At 31.6% G+C, this 18334-nt stretch overlaps 2 protein-coding genes across 2 annotated transcripts; one reads left to right on the top strand and one right to left on the bottom strand.

The window, feature by feature from the left end:
- Nucleotides 1-81: 81 nt before the first annotated feature.
- On the bottom strand, nt 82-3765 carry LOC130447259 (G-patch domain and KOW motifs-containing protein homolog 1). The gene is made up of 7 exons (XM_056783973.1): nt 3579-3765; nt 2738-2875; nt 2467-2660; nt 2206-2410; nt 1603-1777; nt 799-931; nt 82-652 (listed from the first exon to the last, which is right to left on the bottom strand). Exons 2-7 carry the CDS (start codon nt 2866-2868, stop codon nt 144-146), a joined length of 1347 nt encoding a protein of 448 aa, XP_056639951.1. The 5' UTR covers nt 2869-2875; nt 3579-3765; the 3' UTR covers nt 82-143.
- Nucleotides 3766-3904: 139 nt separating this feature from the next.
- Nucleotides 3905-15854, top strand: LOC130449191 (GATOR complex protein NPRL2). Its single transcript, XM_056786875.1, has 5 exons — nt 3905-4292; nt 4346-4437; nt 4613-4872; nt 6490-6833; nt 7369-15854. The coding sequence occupies exons 1-5, from the start codon at nt 4173-4175 to the stop codon at nt 7723-7725; spliced, it is 1173 nt and encodes a 390-aa protein (XP_056642853.1). The 5' UTR covers nt 3905-4172; the 3' UTR covers nt 7726-15854.
- The last annotated feature ends 2480 nt before the right edge of the window (nt 15855-18334 follow it).

Here is an 18334-nt window from a genome sequence, read left to right as displayed (position 1 = left end):
AGTCAATACAACAAATTTGACCTATGTTACAAAAATATGAAGTTGATAAAGAATATTTGATTAGAATTAAAACTAGTTGAAATATTTTAAAATTTATTTATTTAAGTATATATAATGAGAATTAGTTGTGCAACAGCTGAAAGTTATCTCTTATTTTTTCTTTTGTATCGATCGTCATCACTATCACTATCACTACTATTTCTATTTCTTGATTTAGATTTTTTTCTTTCATAGTCAGATTCTGAAGATGACCTATGTCTTTGTTTATTTTTTGATGATTTTCTACCACTTTTATGTTTTGTCCTGTTAGGAGACCGACTCTTATCCCTATGCCTCCTCTTGTCTTTTCTTTTATGGATTCTTTTGGATCTTCTATCATCGCTATCAGAATCTGAGGAGTTATTATATTTCTTAGATTTGCTTTCCAATTTATTTCTACTTTTGGAATCGTCTGAATATACTTCATCACTTGAATAATACCTCTCTGTTTTTACTTGAGACTTATCATTATTTCTTTCTCTGTTTGGTTCTTTCCTACTAACCTTATTGCTTTCTTCATATTTCTGAAAGTATCCGTCATTTTTCTCTGATTTTATTTGTGCTTCAATTTTTACTTTTTCAGTTTCCTTATATTCCTCAAATTTTGCACTATCTAAAAATAAATGAATCAATAACATATTTAAAGGTACAAACAATTTTGAACTACTAGAGAAAACAGAAAAGAACATTTAAATTAAAGAGGCTGGTAAACACTGACATTCATATTTAATAATACATTGATATATTTTGTAGCCTTACTTATCACTTTGGAATTCTTGGAATATTCTTCTTTTGTAACTGGTACCAGCATAAATTCATTGAAAGTCAAAATCTCACTTTTAAGAGAAGTTTTAACTATCACTCGTCCTGCTTCATCATCTAAACCTTGAACCTAAAAAAATAATCTATTCCAATTAAATGATAAACAAATAAAAATATTTAGTATATTGCCCTGTATAACTCAATATCTTCAACTGTTGATGAATACAATGAGGGTTGCAGTCTTTAATTTGTCTCTAAATGTGCTGTTGTAAAGAAGTGAATGAAATATTCTGTCAAATATCAGGGTCGAAACACAACTATTTGAAACTTCCCAATTAGCCCAGTCGGCGGAGGCAATTTTTCACCAAAGAATAAGTTATAAGCAAAAAGGTTGATTTTTTTACAAGAAGTTCAAAGTATACTAATTGATTAAAAAAAAACTTCAGAGGTCTATCGATTTCCCAGAGTCAAAAGAAATTTCGAAAATCATTTTGATTCTCAAAATTTCCCATATTTCAGTCTGGGAAGAAGATAGAAGAAAATAAAAAGCGAAAGCAATCCAGAGGTAGAAACCTTCGTCCATGTATGGTTATACCACAAAGCAAGAAATTTTTATGAAAAAGGCATTTAAAAGCTTCCATTTAGGTGGAAAAAGTGTAGAGGGTGACGGAGACTATCTAGAAAAATTGTCAAAAATTTAAGCGCTGTAACTTAATAATAAACATTTTTATAGCAAGATTCTTGTTTATATTTGAACCATCCATGTAAAAGGAACAAAAACAATAGAAGTTGTATATTTACCTCACAATAAGTTCCCTTTTTACTTCCAGCCACTACTTTTGCATAGCTCCCTCTTTTTAGAATCAAAACTTTACCTTCTTTATCACAGACAGGTTGATGCTGATCTGAACTAGCTGGGTTAGCACCCAAACCTAAACCTTTGGGTCTCAGTTCTGGTGCTTGCATTACTGCAGCTCTAAAATGAAATGTGGTTATGGGTAACAAATATATATCGGAAAAAAATTCAAAAAATATCATTTTTTATGTAAAAAAACACAATTTAGAACTTTTTTAAACCAGAAATATCCAATCCACATCCTCAAAGGTTTCCTGATTCAACTTCTCTTTTGGTGTAGAACTTTGATGCTATATGATATAAGTGTTATAGCTTACAATTCCATGTGAATGGTAAATATCAATGAAACGATTTTTTTTTGTTTTCGCGTTGTTATTTTCAATTGTAGAGTGTATTCAAGTGTGAAAACTTATAACAGCATAAAATACAAAGGCGCTCGCTCAAATTATCTGAGTGTCACAGTTTGGCCTGTTTAGTGTGCTTGAATTAACTCGAGCTTACAAGTTTTGGGGTAAATCAATACTAGTTTAAGAAAGGTGTTAACATACTTTAAAGGATTTTTTCCAATACCAATTCCTTCTTTCCAGCCCATTCCACGCAACATTGCTAGACCAAAGTCATTGACAGGTACATTTTCATAATCAGTTAATGTTGATTCTCTTTCACCATCTAATGGAAGTTCATTTTCATTTTTCATAGGAACAACAAATGTTTTATGTTTTGAATCAGTCTGTTGTAATTTCAATTTGGCATCTAGAACAGCAATCATTCAGAAAAGTATCAAAACAATACAATAACTTAATACTAACCTCTTATTACTTCTCTTGTGGCCAATTCTTCTATTGTTAATTCTGAATCAGGCCTTGTATCTTCCACTTCCTCATTTACAGCTTTCGACACATTTATTTGCTTTCCTTTTATATCTCTTACTCTGTCCAAAAGGTCCTTTTGATTATCCTTCAAGGGTATAACCAAAGGTGTTTTTGTGATTTCCTTTGGTTCACTATAATGAAGTAAATTGAGAAAATCTACAGGAATGATACACATTTCATAAAAATAAAGATACTGAAAAAAACTTACTGCTTCAATTTTATAGATTGCTCTTCTAGACAGACTATATAGTCAACCGTTTTTTCTTGAGGTTTATTAATTGCTGGTGGTTTCTTAGACAATTTGTTGAAGCCAAATGAGATTTTTTTCTCTGAATTCATGTTAGCACTTTAAAAATGATTAGAAAATTAAAAAACTGCATGTAATATAATATCAGAAAACTTTTGTTTTATTTTCTCAGTCACACAGACATCATCGTTGTACCCCGTAGTAAAAACACAATAATAAAATTTGAAAAGTAAACTGACATTAAATATAAATACTTGCTGTATGCACCATCTGTCACTATTTGGACAATGTCAGCCACCCGTTCATCCAGTGGAGTATGTAAACATTTTTACCAGATTTTACTTAAGGTACTCAAATTGTCTACGTTTTCCATACCTAAATACACAGAGCATACCCAGGTATGTAGGTATGTACCAGATAACGAGCAACGTAGAGGCACAAAAAAGTATGTAGTTCTGGTATTTGAATCCTGTTACTGCACTACAGACAGAATTTCTCTTTACTATGTCATTTTACGGGTGTATTCCACTAAGCGTTAACGGTGCCTGAAATACTCTTTTGGACATTCAATATAGCAACTACGATCGTTGTGGTCGCGGTTAGAACGTCAATCATGGCGTCTAGACTAACGTTCACGACGACCCTTTTCAAGAAGTAGGTCGAAGTGTGCATTGAAAGAATTAGCAGAATTTTCAAAACTTGTGACGTACCACCAAATATTTCACTATCGTCGCAAGAGTTCTTATTATTTCACTTTAATATAAAACAGTTGAGGACTCCACTAAAAAATTCAATAACTTACAAATTATAATGTAACCTCTCAAAGCTTTCCCTTTATTTTTTCTGTTTTGCCGTTCCTTAATATTTATTTCAATGCTTAAAACGCTTCATAATCAATTCCACTTGGGTTTACGATTATAACGCTCTAGGCTAAGTGGAACGGAAAGATCGTGGTCGTGAACGTGATTGTCGTGAGTGCTTAGTGGAATGCACCCAAAAATATTCTCAAAATATGCATAGATTATATACACAGACAAATATGTCTCTTCTTCTTTTTTAATGACAACTATAGGTAGTTTTATATATGTTAATAAACGATAAATATTTACTTCCTAAAATATGGTTACTGTCACATGAATAACTGTAGTTTACTCATACTTTTTTAAATTATTGAGATCACTATGGTGTGTGTAGGTAGGATTCACTATGTGAAGCAGGTGTGAGTTCAATTAATAAATGTCAAACGCACCTGAGATAGTGACAGGAGAATTTCGAAATCATTTTGTTATGTATGAGATTCGTATCATGTTTTTGTTTATCCCGTTTATTTAAATTTAAAATTTAATACATATCATCTCAGTATATTTTGTGAACGAAATTTATTTTCATATTTGTAATGGATGTTGAAACACAATTTAAAAAAACACGTATAAAAAATATTAGAATTGATGGACCCATTCGTTGTATATTTTTTTGTGAATTCCATCACACTGCCGGTCCTATAATATCGTGTCAAGTAATTCAAATCAATAACACACCAAATATTTAGATAACAAAAGTTTTTTGTAGGACCCAGAAAATTTTATTTCCAAAGAGCTGTTTGATAGTATTAGCGTATATATTATAACTAAAGCAGAATTACAAAGAAGTGTTATTACAGTGTAGGTAAAATTTCTTTAATTAAAACTTTAAGTTTATATTTTATATCGACTATACCCTAAAAAAATAATTCAATTAAAAGCTTACTGTATATTATCAAACATGTATGGAAATGACTATTTTTATGAATATTATTCATTCTGAAAATCGTTAACCTAAAATTCATAACATTTTTAGGACACTTCAAAATTATAAAATTCTTGGTTTTCCCATTCGTATAGATGATAAAGATAAATATGTTAGAAATGCATTCCATTTTAATTTATGCTTTGTCTGTGACAGTGATGCTAGAACTGTACAATACGAATCAGTTGTCCAAAAATTTTCAGATTATTTAGTAGCAAGAGAAATGGAAAGTAGTTTCTTATCACAAGGTAAAGTTAGTACAAAACTGGCACCACTTTTAGCTCAAGTTAAAGAAGAACTCAATACAAAAGGTTTGTTACATTTTAAACGTAATTCTTTCATTTTACTTCTACTTCTTTTGTTATGAAAATATGATATTAATCAATTATCAACAGAATAGATGTTACAAAAAAAATAAAATCAATTAGAACATTTGTTAATTGTATATATGCAAAAATTTGTTATTGTTATCTTAGTACACTTCTGTTCACTGAAAAAGCATACATTTTGCCTGCCTAAATCAGAGTTCCTACCTTATTGCACTGTCATTGTTAGTGACAGGTAATTCAAATATTAATTTGAGTTCAGTTGAAGTAAAAGTCTTTTTAATGCCTTCCAAGTAAACTGAAATTCAGAAAGCTAGCATTATTGCCAAATTGGAAGATGGCTGGTCTATTAGAAGACTGGCAACTCATATAGGTCTTAATGGGAGAACTATAGCCAGAGTGAAGAAGCTATGGGAACAAGACGGGACCTTATGCTAAAAGGTTGGGTCTGGAGGAAGGAAAGTTTTAAATAAAACACAACATGATGCATTGATTACTTTTTAAGAGAACATCACATTGAATCTGCTGCTAGTGCTGCATATGAAAAAAACTTTCCAGGATCCTGTCCTACAGCATGTAGACAAATTACAGCTTTGGATTTGAAAAAGTGGTTCAACAGAATGGAGCTCTAATTAATAAGTAACAAATTTGTTTTATATTAATTCTTTTATTGTCAAAATCATTGCCAGGGCCTTTACTGAAATCAGACTGGAAAGCAACCGAATACGTTGTTGTAGTATGAACTAATACAATTTGTTTCAATGTATTCATTCAGTACCTCTGTTTGATAATAACATGGAAAGACTTCATCGTTTTATCTTTGTTGATTCATTGTAGATCACTATGAGCATTTTTCGTAACGCCCAAGGAACACAGTTAATAGATTGTGTTTTAAAGGTGATTCATCACTTATTACTAAATATTTATTAATACTATGCATTAGAAAATTGTTCATTGAGCATAATATTGTGAAACAAAACCACTTGACAAAGAGAAGGGGGGATGGTTCATGGAAAAGGCAACATTAGGCTATGTGCTGCAGGGAGGGAGGGGTCCCAAACGGACTATAATATGACCATGAGGCTCATAAACGCTCCTTATAAACTGGGTTTTATTTTTGCTCCAGTGTTGGAGTGTATTTCAAGTTATTTTCTCTTAACATTTTATTTTTATTTTCGTGAACATAATATTAATAGATGGTCATTGCAGCTGTAGACTGTCATCTGCCTATTTGCAATGTATGGTCAGGATTTTTTCCCTAGTGATATCAACTTTTAGGAAGAACTTACAATGTGCATGTTTTTAGACATTGACGCATTTATTAATCAGTTCATGATATGAATTTTCAAGAATTTCAGTTGTTTATGTGTGAAAATAACTATATATGTATATTTTATTATTTCTTCCTTATACTTGTCCTCAAAGAATTATTTATTTTAAAATTTATTGCTTTCTTTTATTGACTGAAATATCGTATTTTTTTCATTACTTCATTTTTGGTTTCCAGTGGAATTTCAGTTTTTCTAAGGGGCTATTCTGGGCGTTTAAAATCCAGTGCTTTTTTTTTGATGATGTCTTGAAATAATAAAATATCTTTTGTAGGTGAATGTGCTCTAATAGAGGGAGCAACAACAACACATTTAAAAGTATGCAGAATACGATTAGATCCATCACCTGTTAAGGATCATCAAGTACCTATATTTATCAAGGAAATTTCTGAACAGCCATGGGATCTAACTACTCAACAAGTCACTCCTTATATTGATGGATTTAATCATATTGCCAAGATAGCGTCCCTCTCAGATGTCCAGAATAATTTGGTAAAAGCTTGTATACAGAATTTGGTATATTATGGAGTTGTTGCTTTAGTACCATTGTTTCAATATGGAAACGTATATTGTACAACTCCAAAATTGAAAATGATGGCACAGAACCTTGAGTTACAGGTAAAATGATTTATATAGCCTAGTTAGATTGGCAGAATTGTGTGGTGATAAAATTTGTTGATATATAATGATGTATAAGCTGTTCATGTGAACTCAGTAATCCGTTTATCGTGGTGGATTAGTCCACATTCTCTTTCTTCATTACTCTTGTAGTAACTTTTTTTAAATTCTTTCCATTCAGTTTGTTTATGTTAACTCTTTGGGGAACTGTTTCCATCTTTTCTTTATTCTGTGCTTTTGGGAAGTTACAAGTTAATCATATTGAATTTCTGCATTCTCTTAATTAGTTTCAGTGTAATAAACTATTTTCAATAATTTTATAAATATATTATTCTCAACTAGAAATGAGTTGAAAATATGGGATCTAAATTTCTAATTGTACATTGATTGGTGACAGGATACTTTGAATTATTTTCTTTTGAGGAATTAGGAATATAGAGAATCTTCAGTTTTATGACATTGGTCAAAATATTAAATCAAACTTCTGGGAGATTGATTTGGATTTGCACTAATCTAATGCAATAATTTTTTTCAGTGTAAATGTCTAAATTATGTTACAAAATCAAAACGTCAGTTGCCGACTGTAAGAGATGTGTTTCGTTTATATGCAGCTATGACTAGAGGGACTACTATACGAGATCTCTGCATCAGATTCAATCCATCCAATCTAAGAATTAACGAAAGGAAATTGGTACAATTTGGAGTTTTAGAAGGTATAATTCGTAGAGTTCATAAATACCCTGTGCTTTTAACAGACGAACCTGACGAATTAGAAAAAAGTCTTTCTGGGGAGTCGAGTCTTGATGAACTCTGTTGTTCCATTGGGGTTGCTTCACAACAACTAGAAGATCAATTGGAAAGGGATCATAATGTTATGTTATTATGGAAGTAGATTAATTCTTATTATGAATAATTTTCTGTGATAGCTGTAGATAAGTATATATATATATATATATATATATATATATATATATATATATATTGTAAATTTATATATTGTAAATTTATCAGAATTAACATGCGTTGTTATATATAAAGTGATAGGAGGCTCAGTATATCTATATAGTTTGCTACAGTTTAAATGAGACTTAGCCATCCCCCTTTTAATAAAAAGGAAAAATTAAATACATAAGACAAATTATAATAACCATTTTTTTAATACTGCACTTTTTTTTTATCCAGTGTATGCCAATATTAAACAGACCAATATTGGTAGATGTAGGATATTGTGTTTATAGAAATTTCTTAAGAAATGTTTTGAAATCCTGATAAATCATATATTATCTGTTGCTTTATGTTCATTGGCTCCAATTGTAAATTCTTGCAAATAATGCAGATCTTTTTGTGTTTGAGACTATTATTTGTAATAAACATTCCTGATTTTTTAAACAAGATGGCAACATTAGTAGCAATAGCAGAATGTATTTGGAAGTTTAAGGTTTTAACGTGACCGGCATTGCCCACTGACCGCCATTCCCCCATCTTACCCTATCTTTTTTTCGCTTCTACATGATTATTTCCTACTTCTAGTATAGCAGTATCGTCTGCGAAGGTATCTAAAGTGTCAAGTTCATAGTAGGCTTCCTCTTGTTTAATTCTTTGTCTGTGTGTCACTGTATAGGTAAGTACATCATCATTTTAAATTTCAATTCTTTATGCTAAACTTTACCGAATGCCACGTCAAGAAATATTGTGGAAGAGCCTTTTTTTCTGCTAGCGACTTTTCTGTTACATTTGTAATTTGGTGGACCTAATCGATCGTTTAGTGGTTTTCTCTAAACTCAAACTGTTGAGATGGGATCAGATTATACTTTTCTATAACGGGTTTTAGGTTGTAGGGATCATACCTTCCACATCAATGCTATATATTTTAGATTTTACATATTAATTAGATGTATCAGTGTAACTGTTGCTTTTCTTGGTAGTTGCCTTAGGACTTTACCAGTAATGTGATCAAATTTGGAAGGTTTTCAAGAATTTATGTTTTCTCTAATCTCTTTTATAATTTCTTTAGGAGATGTCAGCTGAATCTCTGTTTCTTCTGCCGTTCCTTGGTCAATATTATCATCTCCTTCATTTGACTGAATACTGTCCTGTAGATGTTGCAAATCTATCAGCTTCTTTTAATTATTTTTTGCCCATGTGCCATTCTAATTGGTGGTATTTGTATAATAGACTTTCCATTGCGAATAGTCTGTGCTGGCATCATTTGTTAATTCATTTAGGTAAGTAGTAATTGATTTATTTTTACCCTTAGTGATATCTGAATAGCATTATTTAGACTTCATTTAGTTTTCTCTTTTCAAAGATTAGGTTTTTAATTTCTTGTGGATAGTTGTTCCCTTTTGTTATCTGTCTAAAAAGAGGAGTATTGTTATATTTGTTTAACGAATAATTCGATCTCTGTATCTGGATGATCCTGATTTATTAAAGGTACTGCTAAATCAATTTCTTCTTCTAATTCTCACGTAAAACTAAGCCAGTCTGTTAGTTTATTTATCAATTTTGGATTATTTGTTTACTATGATCAATTTATAGCTTAATGATAAGTTTCTTATGATAAAGAAAAAACATTTTGTAGTTTTCCAAATTATTTAATTTCTATACATCGTATAATCATATAAATGTAGTATTTATTGTTCATATATACAATAATTGAAGAGTAAAAAGGTATAATTCTAATGGAGATTTGAAGTGATTACATGCATTGGAGTGTTTTCCTTACAGGTTTCTGTCAATTGGTTGACACGAGATAATATTTAAATTAATCAAAATCGACTATGACTACAAAATTATTTACGTGACTTTCTACACAACTAGAACATACTGAACTAACATAGATTATCACAATCATATACTATGTTACATATACTAAGTTGGTCATAATTAGTATATTACCAAGTAATTGTAGTACCATGTAATTGTTATTTTAATAAATAAAATAAACTGATAGATGTCGCTGAGCAGTTAATTGTGTTTGAAACATTTTTTCTTTTTAAATACAGTAAATTCAATATATCCGCGTTTCTGTAGCATTACACAATTGTATTTTTATTTTTTAAAACATTTGTAGTCTTTATTGTATAATAAAATTACTGATATAAGTAGTGATTAAAGGTGTATTAAAACTAAATTACCTATAATTTGAGAATAATAAAAAAACATGTTTAATTATGAATATTTTCCAGATCTACTTCACTGACCATTTAGTCTATGTGTTGAAAGTTATTTCGATATCAACATACTGTAATCGGGTATCAACTACTTTCAATACGGGAAAGTACCCCAATATAAGATAGCTCTGAAGGAGTTGTTAGAAAGCCATGTTTCATGTAGTATGTTTTGAACGGCCTTATAAATGCCACGTCCATTGGCTGGAGTTTGTGTGGGGAGGGAGACAAAAAATGATAACTCCATTTTCTCTGGTCTTTAAAATTACATCAATATTTCTTACATGGGTTTCATCACCATCTAAAACTATAACAATGAAATCCTTCTGGAGACGGTTTGACGTAGTCTATGAAATCCTGCAGCCAGTCAGTAAAAATATGAGCTTGAATCCATTCAGACTTATAGCATCTTGCGATGGTTCCTGGCGGTGTGCTATCCAAACGTTCAGGCTTCATATTTTGCCTAGAAACTACTATAAGTGGAGGAATAAATATTCCTGAAGGGTACATGCATCTGACTAGAGTCATGAGAATATCCCTTTCTTGTGCAGATAACGTACCAAACTATTTTTTGCCTTTTACTGTAATGACTTTTGAGCGACGTGACTGGACGACAGTAATTCTTGTCTCGTCGACATTGAACACTTTATGTGGTCTCCATTGAACTTTTCTCAGTTTAGGTTCTGATATCTGATAGTAGGGCCCTCAAGCTATCCGATATTAGGAGCCGCCATAAGCACGGAATGAACACGGTATAAAAGTTCAAAAACATTACGTTTGGTGGTAATAGTATCCAAAACAAAACAACTCTTCAAAAACTGTGAACCAATTAAAAACTTTCTCAAAATTCTCAAAACAACAAAAGCAATACATTGGCTACTGCAGTGTGGGATGACGGAAGCAGAGCTTCAAGTTCACATGATCGCCGCTGGGCTGCACTTACTAGAACCAGAACCTAGACATCTGGATTTAGGCGCCTAATCGATAATCGGCTAATGTATTGTTTCAATTGATGGATCTATGCGTTAAAAAAAATTCTAATTCATAACACTCACCAATAAGATAAACAATCAACAAGACTTTGCGAAAATATGTTATAGATTTCATGAAAAATGACTTTTGCAATGTTAATCTGTAGGTGTTAAAATCGGATGATTAATACAAGATTTACTAATTGAAGAAATTCCAGTTGCAATTAATAAAAACCAAAGACATTCCAAATATTTGCTAAACCTACAAATTATCCAAATTTACTGAATTAAGCTGGGTTTACACTATATAGCTGGAGAGGTATATAAAAAATGAGCAATATATAAGTTACAAATACCTCTGCTATGAGTAAATTTGATGCCAGTCCGTGTAGCAGAGCTACATATAGCTTAGGTGTTCAGTTCCCAGCCAGATTCCGAAGAAGAAGGTGGTTCTTGCAGCAGCCGCTTCTTTAACCGCAGCTACTGTGATATTTTCAACAGAAAAAATAGGCTTAAATTTACTTTATACCAGATCTCCAGTGTCACTTTTTGAACTTGTAGTAGAGCTGTATCTCTGCTATATAGTGTAAACCTTGCTTTATCCTACTTCAATGTGGCACATGTACGTAAATAAACCATAGAGTTCCTAGATATATATCGTGAATAGAGATTTGGTTAATACATAGAAAAATAAATACACAGATTTCTGCAAAACCCGTGATTATGGACGATAGAGAAAAGGTAAACAATTTTAAAAGAAGCACCGAATATTATAGATAAAAAACGAAATAAAATCACTCTTTTCTCATAATAATTATTTTAGGTTATATTTTTTAATTCGGTATACAAAGATTCATCTAAAATTGCTACAGTCATACCATACCCTTTGTTTACACCAGCACCATTCCGGAAGGTTTATCAACTGTTATTTATCTTGAATGGGTGAAAACTGGAAAACTGTCGATCTATAAACAACAAATTATTGCTCGAAGACTCGCCAAACTAGCGCTACTGTAACAAGTAGAAATGATATGAACTTTGGTCATTATATGGTTGTGAATTTATAGAGTATATTCTTTTTTTTTCTTTAACTGGCGGTACGGTCGGCCCTTTGAGAACCAGGGCCTTCTCAACAATCGACTGCCAATCCTATTTTTCCTGAGTATGGTATCTCCAACGTCGAATCCCTAGCTGGATCAGGTCCCCCTCAACGTCCTCTAACCAGCGCAGGTAAGTCTTCCTTTGAGTCGCCATCCTCCAGGAACTCCTTACATGGCTCTGCGTGGGTATCGAGAAGGCATTCTCTCCACCTCAGACGCGCCCCCTGGATGAACGCCACCAAATCTGGCTCGCCATATATCTGTCTCAGCTCAGCATCCCTCCGGATTCTCCACGCACCGTTCTCGTAGACAGGGCCAAAAATCTTTCGCAGGATCTACGTTTCCAGCAGCTCAAAATCCGTTCACTTGTCGTCGTCATAGTCCATGTCTCGCATCCGTATGTGGGACGGATCATTATCTTGTAAATTGTGAGCTTTGACCTTCGTGAGAGCCCTCTAAACTTAAGCGCTCTCAGGACTGCCCAGAAGCATCTGTTCTCCGCAGCAACTCTTGTCTTGATCTCGTTGTCACGTCATTGTTTTCAGTAATTAAGGCCCCGAGATATTTGACTTGGTGGCACACAGGGAAGCAATGTTCTCTGACTTGGGAACGTGGTTAGGGAGGTTAGGGTTCTCCATGAGGTTCTCATGTACATGATTGTTGGAAGATGTTTTCAAACTCCGGCGACAGATGGTCTAAATTTCGGTTTTCATTGGGGTACTAAAGCAGCTTTATATAAAAATACATAGCGAGTCTTTATTATGAGGAGAAATGGAGTATATGGTTTTATATGATGCTACCATTATATTAAAATAATATCACATGGTACATTTTATATAGATCACATCTATTCAACTTAAATTTCATTTGTTTATTAATAAGCGTTCATTCGATTTCCCATTTTCATTACAAAATGTCACATTTAAAAAGTAATGTTTTATTAAATTGGCTAATATTTTCAACCATCCATCATGTTATTCAACATTACTAAATCATCAAATTGGTTTATATTTTCTAGACGTTGAATAAATTGAATGGATTTATTCAGCAGAATAATTATTTCACAAATGAAAAAACGAATTATCCATATTAGCTTTTTCACATTTTTCATAGTCCAGTCAATATAAGCTTATGACTTTTTTTTCGAACGCATACGAAGTTGTGCATACTTGTATGTTTATGTGAGGAATTCAATTCTAAGTTTATGCGTCGATATTTTGGGTTTTTTGAACCAAATCAAGAATTTTTTCGTTATTGTGCGATAAAATTAATTTTTTGCCATTCGGAAGCTTGTGAAATTTACTAATTTTTCTGGTTTAACCAGATTTTTCGCTCAAAGGATCGTAATCTAGATATCCACTGCATATACACAAAAATTTGAATTTTTAGAAAACTCGAGGTAAAAAAGAGATATTAAAGAGCTAAATGACGTATTCCAGCATCGATTGCTGAACAATGCAATATTTTACATATTTTTTTGCTCCTGTAAAATTTTAGTAATAGAAAAAATTAAAATAGTCTAGAGTGTGAAAAAGTTTCATCATTTTCACTTAATAATATCAATATTTGATATGTTATTTACCAACTGTCCAAATTATAACATAATTCATACATAACAAAATTTTTTTCAACCCTTTCTTTGGTCATTGAAAAAAAATAGACTTACAAAAAAGATGTTTTTCAAGAAAAATGGTCTGGCAACTACAATTTTTCGATATTTTAGGGTAAACATTTAAGCCATGTGAATTAATTATATTGTTAATACCCCCTAAAATTTTATTTACGTGTTACAAGCTTGAGAAGGTCAAATCCTCAACGTTGTTGAGCTGGCAGCATACACGTAACCTCTGTGGTGAAAGGCGGTAGAGTGCATATACGAGAGAGAGAGAAAAATGTCATGTTATAGTCAAAAAATTTAGACAAAAGCTTGTAAAAACTAAAAAACAAACATAAAAATAACTAAATAAAGATAAAACAAATAAAATAAAATTTCAATATACAGAAGAAAACCACAATGAGTAACGTTCTTGTTTGTGCACATGAATTATAATACTGTAACAATTTTTTGAAGGTTTTACCCTTTCATTATTTCTAAAAAGATTATCACAATCACAAAAAAGAATATTTAAATTCTCGAGAAAAATATGAGATAATCAAAATCTTTTGTGGACCGAAGAATGAGAATTACTTGGGCGCCTCTGGTGGCACAGTTTCGAAGTTTATTAATACATTTCTTTAGCGAGAGAGTATTCTTTTTTGCGTTTTTTGTGGAATATTATCATTTTTCCCTAATTTGAGCACTTTATTGAAGAGTTTGCTGTCTGATTTTTATTTTATTGGAATGAGCACCTCAAAATACATGGTCTTGACTAGCGCTCGGAATAATGAGAGGTTTTATTGAAAAAAACTGCGAAATTAACTGGACTATTAAGATAATAGGATAATATAGAAAAAACTTTTTTATGCCTTTTATCTAAAGGTAGTAATAAATTTAACCTCAAACCAAATATCAAAATATTATAATGGATGATGAGAGATGCATTAAGCTGTATGTTGAATGGACAAAAAATTATATGCATTAAAAAAATTTAGCAGTAGCACAAAATACGTCAAACACTACCTATGTTATTATAAGGACGACTCACTAACTAACTATCTAAGTAAGACGTGTATGTATAGATTGATCTTTATCCTATAATATAATACATGGAATAATGGATAAAGAGCAAAGTGATTGTCTCATCAAGAATATAGAAGATACATCTCACTAAGAATGTTTGGCTCACAATAATTAAAATCTTTTCAGCTACTTAACTTACTTTCCCCATTCATTCTACATAAATAACTATTTCAGACCTATCTATTATGAAGCAGTTTCAGAAATAATTTGAAAATATCTAGATTATTCAGAGCTCTTCACTACTTGAGAGGTTTTAAATTTGTTCTGTTCAGGGCAGATTTTTTTCTCGAAAGTATACCTAAGAAGGAGACTATTTTGGAAATTTAAGTCCAATATGACTAATACGAGAATTTAAAAAAACATCTATTTTAAACTTAATTTCAATAATCTGTACCTCAGCTTTTCTATTACTTAAAGACTTCTACCCAACGATATTATTTTACGTAAACTCCATTAGTTAAATTTTTACGGTTTATAAAAACTATTTTATATACCGTTTTCGACCTTAAGGCACGGCCAACAGTTTCCATGAAGGTACACTTGAATGAAATTTACTAAACTTCTGCTCGATTACCCATTTAAGGTTGTAGCTACAACCAATTGAATTTTAAAAAATCGTTGTTTTCTCCGAAGTCCGATTTTCTCAAAACTTTCGAGTAAGGTGCTTTGAAAACCCTTGAAATATAAATTAAGGAATTTAGCTTGAATGAAATTCACTAAACTTCTGCTCGATTACCCATTTAAGGTTGTAGCTACAACCAATTGAATTTTAAAAAATCGTTGTTTTCTCCGAAGTCCGATTTTCTCAAAACATTCGAGTAAGGTGCTTTGAAAACCCTTGAAATATAAATTAAGGAATTTAGCTTGAATGAAATTCACTAAACTTCTGCTCGATTACCCATTTAAGGTTGTAGCTACAACCAATTGTATTTTAAAAAATCGTTGTTTTCTCCGAACTACGATTTTCTCAAAACTTTCGAGTAAGGTGCTTTGAAAACCCTTGAAATATAAATTAAGGAATTTAGCTTGAATGAAATTCACTAAACTTCTGCTCGATTACCCATTTAAGGTTGTAGCTACAACCAATTGAATTTTAAAAAATCGTTTTCTCCGAATTACGATTTTCTCAAAACTTTCGAGAAAGGTGCTTTGAAAACCCTTGAAATATTAATTAAGGAATTTAGCTTGTATACAAGTTATAAATTTTTTGATATTTTCAAAATTGCTATATTGAGAATAATTTTTGTTGATAATTACGTATATATCTAGGAGTATACAATTATGTATATTTATTCACAAGTAAGATAAATATTTTCTGTTTGTGAATAAAGCTTTGTTAATAATCATTTGAGAGAGAGAGAGAGAGAGAGAAATTTTACAATTTTATCCTAAAAGCGACACAATTTTATATTAGATAATATGAATGGAGAATTGTAGAACTCTGCTACAGAATAATGAGGTCTTTCAAGCAGAAATGCCTTGGTCAATCTTCGGAAGTATATTAAATGTATTTGCTATTTTTTATTCTGAAGGTAGTTGATTGATTAATTTTTTGGCACTGAAGATGGTGGAATTTTTCACCAGATCAGAACTAAGTATAGTTAAGTAAATGTCCAAATTCTTTCTTCTAGTAGGGTCGCTATGAATGGGTCTCTCAGTTGACTTGTGGAGGGTTTGCGAAGCAAACAAAAGGATTGTAAAATGAAAAGAGCACGCAGAGTTAAAATTTTGTATATTTTTAAATAGAATTCGCAATGCATTATATTACTTAAATTATAAATATAGCGAATAGTTCTTTTTTTAATTTGAAGATAGATTCGAAAAGGTGCAAACTACAAGACCGCCTGAAAGGCTAACCATAGTGAAGATGCGATTCGAACAACGTAGTAAGTTGTTGAAGCAGTACGAGAATCGAGATGTTTAGACACAAATTTAATATCAAAACAAGCAGAGGATAATTTTTCTCTATATCTACAGACCGTTTAAGGGTACCGTCAATATGTAGACCAAGAAACTTGATCGAATTTGAGGATCATATTAAGTCATTGGTCTGTTTAAGAGGTTGTAAAGCTCATTCCTACGATAAAACTAAAGTTTTCTCAGTGTTTAACCAGAGACCGTTCGCGTCAGCTCAGGACTTAATAGTAATGAGATCTTTGCCCATGAATATAAGCTTGTATATCTACACCAGGTTACACTGGTTTCATCTGCGAATAAAGTGAATTTACCATTAATTCGTAAGTCTGTGACATTATTAATGAATACCAAAAAAAGTATTGGACCCAAAACTTAACCCTGAGGTACACCACTGCCAACTGGAAAATTACTTGAACTTGTACCATTTGCTCGTACCAATTGTTTTCTACATTCACGGTAAGATACAAATCATTTTAAAGGACAAAGGCCTCAATTTAATATTTTGCGCTTAAAAGCTTCTTGTTGTTAGTTGTTCACAAATTTATTATTGTTGTTATCTCAATGTTGAAAGTTAAATATTTTATTCATTCAATTCATTTATATGATAAAAAAAAGAGAATGAATCAGTTGTTTAACCAATATAACACTTTTCTCTTGAATAATGAATTATGTAGTTGGTATCTATGAACTAATAAAACTGCCGCATAATGCAGATAAATCCGAGACGGAAAAATCATCGTACATATCCAAAAATATTTAGTAAAATATATAAAAAATACATCGATTGTCAGTATACATAATAATCTTAACGATTTCATTACTTTAATGACGCCCAGACCATTATTTGAATTCTTATTTTGATTAAAACTAAAGGCGAAGTTTTAAATATTTCCTAGTTTTGATACAAATATATACAAGTTAAAGTCATTAACACATAGAATTCAATAGAATCCAACGAGGAAAAGAACCGCACAAGACAATAAGTGCCAAAACTATGGGAAATCTGTTATTTTATGCGAGTTGCTATAAGCAAACATCAGCACATTGTCGATCATTTCAGAATTTAGTTCTAATTACATTACAAATTTAGTTTTTTCGCTTGAAGATGATTCTACTCAAGTATTCCACATAATTCTTAGGATATTTAAATTTAATATTAACTACTGTTTGAATTGTATATACAGTATAATCTCACTAATCCGAATCAATAGATCGGCACGTCCAATAATCCGGCACCCTCCGCCCACGCCTCCCTCGCCCCTCTACACCTGTGCGCTGTGTATTTGTTTTTTTCAAGTGATAATAGTTTATAGTTAAAAATGTCAAATAAACAAGATACTAGATTTGAATAATAAAATGGAGATTTTAAAGAAGTTAGATAGTGGGGAAAACATGTGTAAATTGGCAAAAGAATATGATGTTGGGCGTGCTACTATATACAACCTCAAGAAAAAAGGCAAAAGATAGTAGACCACGTCAAGGCGTAAAATTTTCAAAGTTGGCTATTGTCCAAAGATGGAAAACGCTTTCTACATGTGGTTCATACAATAGCGTTCTAAACACACTCCTATTCTGGAGAAATTTTGAAAGCCAAAGCAAACAAATTTTATAAAAAAATTACTCACAAAGATGATTTTCGTGCCAGCGATGGATGGCTGGATAA

Source organism: Diorhabda sublineata, chromosome 1 (assembly GCF_026230105.1).
Source record: "Diorhabda sublineata isolate icDioSubl1.1 chromosome 1, icDioSubl1.1, whole genome shotgun sequence".
Taxonomy (NCBI): domain Eukaryota; kingdom Metazoa; phylum Arthropoda; class Insecta; order Coleoptera; family Chrysomelidae; genus Diorhabda; species Diorhabda sublineata.
This window is presented reverse-complemented; position numbering and strand designations above follow the sequence as displayed.

Coding starts and splice junctions, on each gene's coding strand:
- LOC130447259 (XM_056783973.1), bottom strand. CDS start 2,868: ATGAATTCAGAGAAAAAAATCTCATTTGGCTTCAACAAATTGTCTAAG. Junction 1,778..2,205: donor ATTGGAAAAAATCCTTTAAA/GTATGTTAACAC, acceptor ATTTCATTTTAG/AGCTGCAGTAATGCAAGCAC. Junction 653..798: donor CAAGAATTCCAAAGTGATAA/GTAAGGCTACAA, acceptor ATTTATTTTTAG/ATAGTGCAAAATTTGAGGAA.
- LOC130449191 (XM_056786875.1), top strand. CDS start 4,173: ATGGATGTTGAAACACAATTTAAAAAAACACGTATAAAAAATATTAGA. Junction 4,438..4,612: donor CAAAGAAGTGTTATTACAGT/GTAGGTAAAATT, acceptor TAACATTTTTAG/GACACTTCAAAATTATAAAA. Junction 4,873..6,489: donor AGAAGAACTCAATACAAAAG/GTTTGTTACATT, acceptor TATCTTTTGTAG/GTGAATGTGCTCTAATAGAG.